The sequence below is a fragment of the Coregonus lavaretus genome, assembly GCF_964263955.1.
Source record: "Coregonus lavaretus genome assembly, contig: HAP1_SCAFFOLD_1870, whole genome shotgun sequence".
NCBI lineage: Eukaryota > Metazoa > Chordata > Actinopteri > Salmoniformes > Salmonidae > Coregonus > Coregonus lavaretus.
In genome coordinates, this window is record NW_028165561.1 from 10,605 (window position 1) to 23,248 (window position 12,644).

At 44.2% G+C, this 12,644-nt stretch overlaps 1 protein-coding gene across 1 annotated transcript in view; it reads right to left on the bottom strand.

The window, feature by feature from the left end:
- Positions 1-3,820: 3,820 nt before the first annotated feature.
- Positions 3,821-12,644, bottom strand: part of LOC311115723 (regulator of G-protein signaling 7-like) — a gene marked incomplete at both ends in the record, with an annotated part of 71,999 nt that continues 63,175 nt past the window's right edge. The window contains one exon of the mRNA XM_084190874.1: positions 3,821-3,931. Within this exon, the coding sequence (XP_084047000.1) occupies positions 3,821-3,931 (111 nt within the window). The remainder of the gene's footprint in view (positions 3,932-12,644) is intronic.

A 12,644-nucleotide genomic window follows, 5' to 3' on the forward strand; every position in this document is an offset into this window, starting at 1 on the left:
GTCTAGTATGGGACCAGCGCTGTGAACCTGCTGGGGTAACGAGGGGGTGGAGTTGTCTAGTATGGGACCAGGGCTGTCAACCTGCTGGGGTAACGAGGGGGTGGAGTTGTCTAGTATGGGACCAGGGCTGTCAACCTGCTGGGGTAACGAGGGGGTGGAGTTGTCTAGTATGGGACAAGCGCTGTCAACCTGCTGGGGTAACGAGGGGGTGGAGTTGTCTAGTATGGGACCAGGGCTGTCAACCTGCTGGGGTAACGAGGGGGTGGAGTTGTCTAGTATGGGACCAGGGCTGTCAACCTGCTGGGGTAACGAGGGGGTGGAGTTGTCTAGTATGGGACCAGGGCTGTCAACCTGCTGGGGTAACGAGGGGGTGGAGTTGTCTAGTATGGGACCAGGGCTGTCAACCTGCTGGGGTAACGAGGGGGTGGAGTTGTCTAGTATGGGACCAGCGCTGTCAACCTGCTGGGGTAACGAGGGGGTGGAGTTGTCTAGTATGGGACCAGGGCTGTCAACCTGCTGGGGTAATGAGGGGGTGGAGTTGTCTAGTATGGGACCAGGGCTGTCAACCTGCTGGGGTAACGAGGGGGTGGAGTTGTCTAGTATGGTACCAGGGCTGTCAACCTGCTGGGGTAACGAGGGGGTGGAGTTGTCTAGTATGGGACCAGCGCTGTCAACCTGCTGGGGTAACGAGGGGGTGGAGTTGTCTAGTATGGGACCAGCGCTGTCAACCTGCTGGGGTAACGAGGGGATGGAGTTGTCTAGTATGGGACCAGCGCTGTCAACCTGCTGGGGTAACGAGGGGGTGGAGTTGTCTAGTATGGGACCAGGGCTGTCAACCTGCTGGGGTAACGAGGGGGTGGAGTTGTCTAGTATGGGACCAGCGCTGTCAACCTGCTGGGGTAACGAGGGGGTGGAGTTGTCTAGTATGGGACCAGCGCTGTCAACCTGCTGGGGTAACGAGGGGGTGGAGTTGTCTAGTATGGGACCAGCGCTGTCAACCTGCTGGGGTAACGAGGGGGTGGAGTTGTCTAGTATGGGACCAGCGCTGTCAACCTGCTGGGGTAACGAGGGGGTGGAGTTGTCTAGTATGGGACCAGGGCTGTCAACCTGCTGGGGTAACGAGGGGGTGGAGTTGTCTAGTATGGGACCAGCGCTGTCAACCTGCTGGGGTAACGAGGGGGTGGAGTTGTCTAGTATGGTACCAGGGCTGTCAACCTGCTGGGGTAACGAGGGGGTGGAGTTGTGTTTCAAAGATTTGACCACTTTCCAGAAGTTGGCTGGATTACCACCACTGTCCGATACACAATTCAAGAAATATACTGATTTAGCATTTTTAACCAGGGATAGACATCTACTTTTCAAATGTCTGAAGGACTGCCAGTCAGTACTTCCTGTAATTTCTCAGCCAATTCATGCGTCAACCAAGGATTAGATCTGTCTTTTGCCCTTAGTTTTTAATACGGCACATGTTTTATCTGCAACAGAGTTAAACAGGGGAAATAAAACAATGAAGAGCCTGATCTAAGTCAGCGATAGTTGACACAATCCCCCCAGTCACTCAACCCCAACACAATCCCCCCAGTCACTCAACCCCAACACAATCCCCCCAGTCACTCAACCCCAACACAATCCCCCCAGTCACTCAACCCCAACACAATCCCCCCAGTCACTCAACCCCAACACAATCCCCCCAGTCACTCAACCCCAACACAATCCCCCCAGTCACTCAACCCCAACACAATCCCTCCAGTCACTCAACCCCAACATAATCCCCCCAGTCACTCAACCCCAACACAATCCCCCCAGTCACTCAACCCCAACACAATCCCCCCAGTCACTCAACCCCAACACAATCCCCCCAGTCACTCAACCCCAACACAATCCCCCCAGTCACTCAACCCCAACATAATCCCCCCAGTCACTCAACCCCAACACAATCCCCCCAGTCACTCAACCCCAACACAATCCCCCCAGTCACTCAACCCCAACACAATCCCCCAGTCACTCAACCCCAACACAATCCCCCCAGTCACTCAACCCCAACACAATCCCCCCAGTCACTCAACCCCAACACAATCCCCCCAGTCACTCAACCCCAACATAATCCCCCCAGTCACTCAACCCCAACACAATCCCCCCAGTCACTCAACCCCAACACAATCCCCCCAGTCACTCAACCCCAACACAGACCCAAAATATTAGCTCATTCCAAAGAATGTCTCTTTGTAAAGATGCGTGAGGGAGATTTAGGTCACTGAACTCATTTGTAAATATCCTTATTGGCTGTAAACTTCTGAGGGGCATTTGTTAGAATAATATCTAAAAGAGTTGGTTTTCCAGTTGGTTTAGTTATCAGGAGAGTTAGTTGGGGCGAGTTGGTTTAGTTATCAGGAGATTTAGTTGGGGCGAGTTGGTTTAGTTATCAGGAGAGTTAGTTGGGGCGAGTTGGTTTAGTTATCAGGAGAGTTAGTTGGGGCGAGTTGGTTTAGTTATCAGGAGAGTTAGTTGGGGCGAGTTGGTTTAGTTATCAGGAGAGTTAGTTGGGGCGAGTTGGTTTAGTTATCAGGAGAGTTATTTGGGGCGAGTTGGTTTAGTTATCAGGAGAGTTAGTTGGGGCGAGTTGGTTTAGTTATCAGGAGAGTTAGTTGGGGCGAGTTGGTTTAGTTATCAGGAGAGTTAGTTGGGGCGAGTTGGTTTAGTTATCAGGAGAGTTATTTGGGGCGAGTTGGTTTAGTTATCAGGAGAGTTAGTTGGGGCGAGTTGGTTTAGTTATCAGGAGAGTTAGTTGGGGCGAGTTGGTTTAGTTATCAGGAGAGTTAGTTGGGGCCAGTTGGTTTAGTTATCAGGAGAGTTAGTTGGGGTGAGTTGGTTTAGTTATCAGGAGAGTTAGTTGGGGCGAGTTGGTTTAGTTATCAGGAGAGTTAGTTGGGGCGAGTTGGTTTAGTTATCAGGAGAGTTAGTTGGGGCGAGTTGGTTTAGTTATCAGGAGAGTTAGTTGGGGCCAGTTGGTTTAGTATGTTAGTTGGGGCGAGTTGGTTTAGTTATCAGGAGAGGTAGATTTTGCTCAGTACAAATATCTTTCAGCCCATCAGACACTGGCATCAACCAATCTTAGATTCAGATCACCCACTATCCATAAATCAGATGGATCATAGTTAGACGGCAGGTCAGACAGTTTGCTAAGAGCACATATGGAGGCCGAGGGAGGGCGATAAATTCCCACTAGTGTCAGATGGGCATTATTACCAAGTCCCACATTTAAAGACTAGACATTCAAATTGCTCAGGGATGGGATACAGAAACATTTACATTGCTCTTTATGTATATGATGACACCCCGTCCTGATGACACCCCGTCCTGTATATGATGACACCCCGTCCTGATGACACCCCGTCCTGTATATGATGACACCCCGTCCTGTATATGATGACACCCCGTCCTGTATATGATGACACCCCGTCCTGATGACACCCCGTCCTGATGACACCCCGTCCTGTATATGATGACACCCCGTCCTGATGACACCCCGTCCTGTATATGATGACACCCCGTCCTGTATATGATGACACCCCGTCCTGATGACACCCCGTCCTGTATATGATGACACCCCGTCCTGATGACACCCCGTCCTCTGCCAACTCTATCAGATCTAAAACCATTATAACCAGTCAGAGACACATCAGAGTCCAGTACAGACTTTAACGAAGATTTGGTTACATCCAGAATGTCCCGCGTTGGTTTAAGAAGCCAGTTACAATAAAAACAATTTTTATTGTAACTCTGACAGAGACAAAGAGCGACAGACTGAGGGTAAACCCACCTGGCCTCCAGTTCCCATACGGTGGTGTCGTCAGAGACCCAGGGGTTTGAAGGCTCCGAGGAGGTGAAGAAGGGGTCATACTCCACGTACTGCTCTGTGTAGCTCAGCAAGCTGCAGAGGGAATACAGCAATCACACTGCTCACTGCAATACTTACAATATAGCTATAGTGAAAAAGATAGTGAAACCATGATGCCACAATAACAGCCTTGATTACCAGTCTGTTTTCAGAGACCGCTCCAATAACAGCCTTGATTGCCAGTCTGTTTTCAGAGACTAATCCTCCAATAACAGCCTTGATTACCAGTCTGTTTTCAGAGACCGCTCCTATAACAGCCTTGATTACCAGTCTGTTTTCAGAGACCAATCCTCCAATAACAGCCTTGATTGCCAGTCTGTTTTCAGAGACTAATCCTCCAATAACAGCCTTGATTACCAGTCTGTTTTCAGAGACCGCTCCTATAACAGCCTTGATTACCAGTCTGTTTTCAGAGACCAATCCTCCAATAACAGCCTTGATTGCCAGTCTGTTTTCAGAGACTAATCCTCCAATAACAGCCTTGATTACCAGTCTGTTTTCAGAGACTAATCCTCCAATAACAGCCTTGATTACCAGTCTGTTTTCAGAGACTAATCCTCCAATAACAGCCTTGATTACCAGTCTGTTTTCAGAGACTAATCCTCCAATAACAGCCTTGATTACCAGTCTGTTTTCAGAGACTAATCCTCCAATAACAGCCTTGATTACCAGTCTGTTTTTGGAGACTAATCCTCCAATAACAGCTTTGATTACCAGTCTGTTTTCAGAGACTAATCCTCCAATAACAGCCTTGATTGCCAGTCTGTTTTCAGAGACTAATCCTCCAATAACAGCCTTGATTACCAGTCTGTTTTCAGAGACTAATCCTCCAATAACAGCCTTGATTACCAGTCTGTTTTCAGAGACTAATCCTCCAATAACAGTCTTGATTGCCAGTCTGTTTTCAGAGACTAATCCTCCAATAACAGCCTTGATTACCAGTCTGTTTTCAGAGACTAATCCTCCAATAACAGCCTTGATTACCAGTCTGTTTTCAGAGACTAATCCTCCAATAACAGCCTTGATTACCAGTCTGTTTTCAGAGACCGCTCCAATAACAGCCTTGATTACCAGTCTGTTTTCAGAGACTAATCCTCCAATAACAGCCTTGATTACCAGTGTGTTTTCAGAGACTAATCCTCCAATAACAGCCTTGATTGCCAGTCTGTTTTCAGAGACTAATCCTCCAATAACAGCCTTGATTACCAGTCTGTTTTCAGAGACCGCTCCAATAACAGCCTTGATTACCAGTCTGTTTTCAGAGACTAATCCTCCAATAACAGCCTTGATTACCAGTCTGTTTTCAGAGACCGCTCCAATAACAGCCTTGATTACCAGTCTGTTTTCAGAGACTAATCCTTCAATAACAGTCTTGATTGCCAGTCTGTTTTCAGAGACTAATCCTCCAATAACAGCCTTGATTACCAGTCTGTTTTCAGAGACTAATCCTCCAATAACAGCCTTGATTACCAGTCTGTTTTTGGAGACTAATCCTCCAATAACAGCCTTGATTACCAGTCTGTTTTCAGAGACTAATCCTCCAATAACAGCCTTGATTACCAGTCTGTTTTCAGAGACCGCTCCAATAACAGCCTTGATTACCAGTCTGTTTTCAGAGACTAATCCTTCAATAACAGTCTTGATTGCCAGTCTGTTTTCAGAGACTAATCCTCCAATAACAGCCTTGATTACCAGTCTGTTTTCAGAGACTAATCCTCCAATAACAGCCTTGATTACCAGTCTGTTTTTGGAGACTAATCCTCCAATAACAGCCTTGATTACCAGTCTGTTTTCAGAGACTAATCCTCCAATAACAGCCTTGTTTGCCAGTCTGTTTTCAGAGACTAATCCTCCAATAACAGCCTTGAATGCCAGTCTGTTTTCAGAGACTAATCCTCCAATAACAGCCTTGATTACCAGTCTGTTTTCAGAGACTAATCCTCCAATAACAGCCTTGATTACCAGTCTGTTTTCAGAGACTAATCCTCCAATAACAGTCTTGTTTGCCAGTCTGTTTTCAGAGACTAATCCTCCAATAACAGCCTTGATTACCAGTCTGTTTTCAGAGACTAATCCTCCAATAACAGCCTTGATTACCAGTCTGTTTTCAGAGACTAATCCTCCAATAACAGCCTTGATTACCAGTCTGTTTTCAGAGACTGCTCCAATAACAGCCTTGATTACCAGTCTGTTTTCAGAGACTAATCCTCCAATAACAGCCTTGATTACCAGTGTGTTTTCAGAGACTAATCCTCCAATAACAGCCTTGATTGCCAGTCTGTTTTCAGAGACTAATCCTCCAATAACAGCCTTGATTACCAGTCTGTTTTCAGAGACCGCTCCAATAACAGCCTTGATTACCAGTCTGTTTTCAGAGACTAATCCTCCAATAACAGCCTTGATTACCAGTCTGTTTTCAGAGACCGCTCCAATAACAGCCTTGATTACCAGTCTGTTTTCAGAGACTAATCCTCCAATAACAGTCTTGATTGCCAGTCTGTTTTCAGAGACTAATCCTCCAATAACAGCCTTGATTACCAGTCTGTTTTCAGAGACTAATCCTCCAATAACAGCCTTGATTACCAGTCTGTTTTCAGAGACTAATCCTCCAATAACAGCCTTGATTACCAGTCTGTTTTCAGAGACTAATCCTCCAATAACAGCCTTGATTGCCAGTCTGTTTTCAGAGACTAATCCTCCAATAACAGCCTTGATTACCAGTCTGTTTTCAGAGACTAATCCTCCAATAACAGCCTTGATTACCAGTCTGTTTTCAGAGACTAATCCTCCAATAACAGTCTTGATTACCAGTCTGTTTTCAGAGACGAATCCTCCAATAACAGCCTTGATTGCCAGTCTGTTTTCAGAGACTAATCCTCCAATAACAGCCTTGATTACCAGTCTGTTTTCAGAGACTAATCCTCCAATAACAGCCTTGATTACCAGTCTGTTTTCAGAGACTAATCCTCCAATAACAGCCTTGATTACCAGTCTGTTTTCAGAGACTAATCCTCCAATAACAGCCTTGATTACCAGTCTGTTTTCAGAGACTGCTCCAATAACAGCCTTGATTACCAGTCTGTTTTCAGAGACTAATCCTCCAATAACAGCCTTGATTACCAGTCTGTTTTCAGAGACCGCTCCAATAACAGCCTTGATTACCAGTCTGTTTTCAGAGACTAATCCTCCAATAACAGCCTTGATTGCCAGTCTGTTTTCAGAGACTAATCCTCCAATAACAGCCTTGATTACCAGTCTGTTTTCAGAGACTAATCCTCCAATAACAGCCTTGATTACCAGTCTGTTTTCAGAGACTAATCCTCCAATAACAGCCTTGATTACCAGTCTGTTTTCAGAGACTAATCCTCCAATAACAGCCTTGATTACCAGTCTGTTTTCAGAGACCACTCCAATAACAGCCTTGATTACCAGTCTGTTTTCAGAGACTAATCCTCCAATAACAGCCTTGATTACCAGTCTGTTTTCAGAGACTAATCCTCCAATAACAGCCTTGATTACCAGTCTGTTTTCAGAGACTAATCCTCCAATAACAGCCTTGATTACCAGTCTGTTTTCAGAGACTAATCCTCCAATAACAGTCTTGATTACCAGTCTGTTTTCAGAGACCACTCCAATAACAGCCTTGATTACCAGTCTGTTTTCAGAGACTAATCCTCCAATAACAGCCTTGATTACCAGTCTGTTTTCAGAGACTGCTCCAATAACAGCCTTGATTACCAGTCTGTTTTCAGAGACCGCTCCAATAACAGCCTTGATTGCCAGTCTGTTTTCAGAGACCGCTCCAATAACAGCCTTGATTACCAGTCTGTTTTCAGAGACTAATCCTCCAATAACAGTCTTGATTGCCAGTCTGTTTTCAGAGACTAATCCTCCAATAACAGCCTTGATTGCCAGTCTGTTTTCAGAGACTAATCCTCCAATAACAGCCTTGATTACCAGTCTGTTTTCAGAGACTAATCCTCCAATAACAGTCTTGATTGCCAGTCTGTTTTCAGAGACTAATCCTCCAATAACAGCCTTGATTACCAGTCTGTTTTCAGAGACTAATCCTCCAATAACAGCCTTGATTACCAGTCTGTTTTCAGAGACTAATCCTCCAATAACAGCCTTGATTACCAGTCTGTTTTCAGAGACTAATCCTCCAATAACAGCCTTGATTACCAGTCTGTTTTCAGAGACTAATCCTCCAATAACAGTCTTGATTACCAGTCTGTTTTCAGAGACCACTCCAATAACAGCCTTGATTACCAGTCTGTTTTCAGAGACTAATCCTCCAATAACAGCCTTGATTACCAGTCTGTTTTCAGAGACTGCTCCAATAACAGCCTTGATTACCAGTCTGTTTTCAGAGACCGCTGCAATAACAGCCTTGATTACCAGTCTGTTTTCAGAGACCGCTCCAATGACAGCCTTGATTACCAGTCTGTTTTCAGAGACCGCTCCAATAACAGCCTTGATTACCAGTCTGTTTTCAGAGACTGCTCCAATAACAGCCTTGATTACCAGTCTGTTTTCAGAGACTAATCCTCCAATAACAGCCTTGATTACCAGTCTGTTTTCAGAGACTAATCCTCCAATAACAGCCTTGATTACCAGTCTGTTTTCAGAGACTAATCCTCCAATAACAGCCTTGATTACCAGTCTGTTTTCAGAGACCGCTCCAATAAAAGCCTTGATTACCAGTCTGTTTTCAGAGACCGCTCCAATAACAGCCTTGATTACCAGTCTGTTTTCAGAGACTAATCCTCCAATAACAGTCTTGATTACCAGTCTGTTTTCAGAGACCACTCCAATAACAGCCTTGATTACCAGTCTGTTTTCAGAGACCGCTCCAATAACAGCCTTGATTGCCAGTCTGTTTTCAGAGACTAATCCTCCAATAACAGCCTTGATTACCAGTCTGTTTTCAGAGACTGCTCCAATAACAGTCTTGATTGCCAGTCTGTTTTCAGAGACTAATCCTCCAATAACAGTCTTGATTACCAGTCTGTTTTCAGAGACCGCTCCAATAAAAGCCTTGATTACCAGTCTGTTTTCAGAGACCGCTCCAATAACAGCCTTGATTACCAGTCTGTTTTCAGAGACTAATCCTCCAATAACAGTCTTGATTACCAGTCTGTTTTCAGAGACCACTCCAATAACAGCCTTGATTACCAGTCTGTTTTCAGAGACCGCTCCAATAACAGCCTTGATTGCCAGTCTGTTTTCAGAGACTAATCCTCCAATAACAGCCTTGATTACCAGTCTGTTTTCAGAGACTGCTCCAATAACAGTCTTGATTGCCAGTCTGTTTTCAGAGACTAATCCTTCAATAACAGTCTTGATTACCAGTCTATTTTCAGAGACCACTCCAATAACAGCCTTGATTACCAGTCTGTTTTCAGAGACTAATCCTCCAATAACAGCCTTGATTGCCAGTCTGTTTTCAGAGACTAATCCTCCAATAACAGCCTTGATTACCTGTCTGTTTTCAGAGACTAATCCTCCAATAACAGCCTTGATTACCAGTCTGTTTTCAGAGACTAATCCTCCAATAACAGCCTTGATTACCAGTCTGTTTTCAGAGACCAATCCAATAACAGCCTTGATTACCAGTCTGTTTTCAGAGACTACTCCAATAACAGCCTTGATTACCAGTCTGTTTTCAGAGACTAATCCTCCAATAACAGCCTTGATTACCAGTCTGTTTTCAGAGACTAATCCTCCAATAACAGCCTTGATTACCAGTCTGTTTTCAGAGACTAATCCTCCAATAACAGCCTTGATTACCAGTCTGTTTTCAGAGACCACTCCAATAACAGCCTTGATTACCAGTCTGTTTTCAGAGACCACTCCAATAACAGCCTTGATTACCAGTCTGTTTTCAGAGACTGCTCCAATAACAGTCTTGATTACCAGTCTGTTTTCAGAAACTAATCCTCCAATAACAGCCTTGATTACCAGTCTGTTTTCAGAGACTGCTCCAATAACAGCCTTGATTACCAGTCTGTTTTCAGAGACTAATCCTTCAATAACAGTCTTGATTACCAGTCTATTTTCAGAGACCACTCCAATAACAGCCTTGATTACCAGTCTGTTTTCAGAGACTAATCCTCCAATAACAGCCTTGATTGCCAGTCTGTTTTCAGAGACTAATCCTCCAATAACAGCCTTGATTACCTGTCTGTTTTCAGAGACTAATCCTCCAATAACAGCCTTGATTACCAGTCTGTTTTCAGAGACTAATCCTCCAATAACAGCCTTGATTACCAGTCTGTTTTCAGAGACTAATCCTCCAATAACAGCCTTGATTACCAGTCTGTTTTCAGAGACTAATCCTCCAATAACAGCCTTGATTACCAGTCTGTTTTCAGAGACTAATCCTCCAATAACAGCCTTGATTACCAGTCTGTTTTCAGAGACTAATCCTCCAATAACAGCCTTGATTACCAGTCTGTTTTCAGAGACTAATCCTCCAATAACAGCCTTGATTACCAGTCTGTTTTCAGAGACCACTCCAATAACAGCCTTGATTACCAGTCTGTTTTCAGAGACCACTCCAATAACAGCCTTGATTACCAGTCTGTTTTCAGAGACTGCTCCAATAACAGTCTTGATTACCAGTCTGTTTTCAGAAACTAATCCTCCAATAACAGCCTTGATTACCAGTCTGTTTTCAGAGACTGCTCCAATAACAGCCTTGATTACCAGTCTGTTTTCAGAGACTAATCCTTCAATAACAGTCTTGATTACCAGTCTATTTTCAGAGACCACTCCAATAACAGCCTTGATTACCAGTCTGTTTTCAGAGACTAATCCTCCAATAACAGCCTTGATTGCCAGTCTGTTTTCAGAGACTAATCCTCCAATAACAGCCTTGATTACCTGTCTGTTTTCAGAGACTAATCCTCCAATAACAGCCTTGATTACCAGTCTGTTTTCAGAGACTAATCCTCCAATAACAGCCTTGATTACCAGTCTGTTTTCAGAGACTAATCCTCCAATAACAGCCTTGATTACCAGTCTGTTTTCAGAGACTACTCCAATAACAGCCTTGATTACCAGTCTGTTTTCAGAGACCGCTCCAATAACAGCCTTGATTACCAGTCTGTTTTCAGAGACTAATCCTCCAATAACAGCCTTGATTACCAGTCTGTTTTCAGAGACCACTCCAATAACAGCCTTGATTACCAGTCTGTTTTCAGAGACCACTCCAATAACAGCCTTGATTACCAGTCTGTTTTCAGAGACTGCTCCAATAACAGTCTTGATTACCAGTCTGTTTTCAGAAACTAATCCTCCAATAACAGCCTTGATTACCAGTCTGTTTTCAGAGACTAATCCTCCAATAACAGCCTTGATTACCAGTCTGTTTTCAGAGACTAATCCTCCAATAACAGCCTTGATTACCAGTCTGTTTTCAGAGACCGCTCCAATAACAGCCTTGATTACCAGTCTGTTTTCAGAGACCACTCCAATAACAGCCTTGATTACCAGTCTGTTTTCAGAGACTGCTCCAATAACAGTCTTGATTACCAGTCTGTTTTCAGAGACTGCTCCAATAACAGCCTTGATTACCAGTCTGTTTTCAGAGACTGCTCCAATAACAGCCTTGATTACCAGTCTGTTTTCAGAGACTAATCCTCCAATAACAGCCTTGATTACCAGTCTGTTTTCAGAGACTGCTCCAATAACAGTCTTGATTACCAGTCTGTTTTCAGAGACCACTCCAATAACAGCCTTGATTACCAGTCTGTTTTCAGAGACTACTCCAATAACAGCCTTGATTACCAGTCTGTTTTCAGAGACCACTCCAATAACAGCCTTGATTACCAGTCTGTTTTCAGAGACTAATCCTCCAATAACAGTCTTGATTACCCGTCTGTTTTCAGAGACTAATCCTACAATAACAGCCTTGATTACCAGTCTGTTTTCAGAGACCACTCCAATAACAGCCTTGATTACCAGTCTGTTTTCAGAGACTAATCCTCCAATAACAGCCTTGATTACCAGTCTGTTTTCAGAGACTAATCCTCCAATAACAGCCTTGATTACCAGTCTGTTTTCAGAGACTAATCCTCCAATAACAGTCTTGATTGCCAGTCTGTTTTCAGAGACTAATCCTCCAATAACAGCCTTGATTACCAGTCTGTTTTCAGAGACTAATCCTCCAATAACAGCCTTGATTACCAGTCTGTTTTCAGAGACTAAACCTCCAATAACAGCCTTGATTACCAGTCTGTTTTCAGAGACTAATCCTCCAATAACAGCCTTGATTACCAGTCTGTTTTCAGAGACTAATCCTCCAATAACAGTCTTGATTACCAGTCTGTTTTCAGAGACCACTCCAATAACAGCCTTGATTACCAGTCTGTTTTCAGAGACTAATCCTCCAATAACAGCCTTGATTACCAGTCTGTTTTCAGAGACTGCTCCAATAACAGCCTTGATTACCAGTCTGTTTTCAGAGACCGCTCCAATAACAGCCTTGATTACCAGTCTGTTTTCAGAGACCGCTCCAATGACAGCCTTGATTACCAGTCTGTTTTCAGAGACCGCTCCAATAACAGCCTTGATTACCAGTCTGTTTTCAGAGACTGCTCCAATAACAGCCTTGATTACCAGTCTGTTTTCAGAGACTAATCCTCCAATAACAGCCTTGATTACCAGTCTGTTTTCAGAGACTAATCCTCCAATAACAGCCTTGATTACCAGTCTGTTTTCATAGACTAATCCTCCAATAACA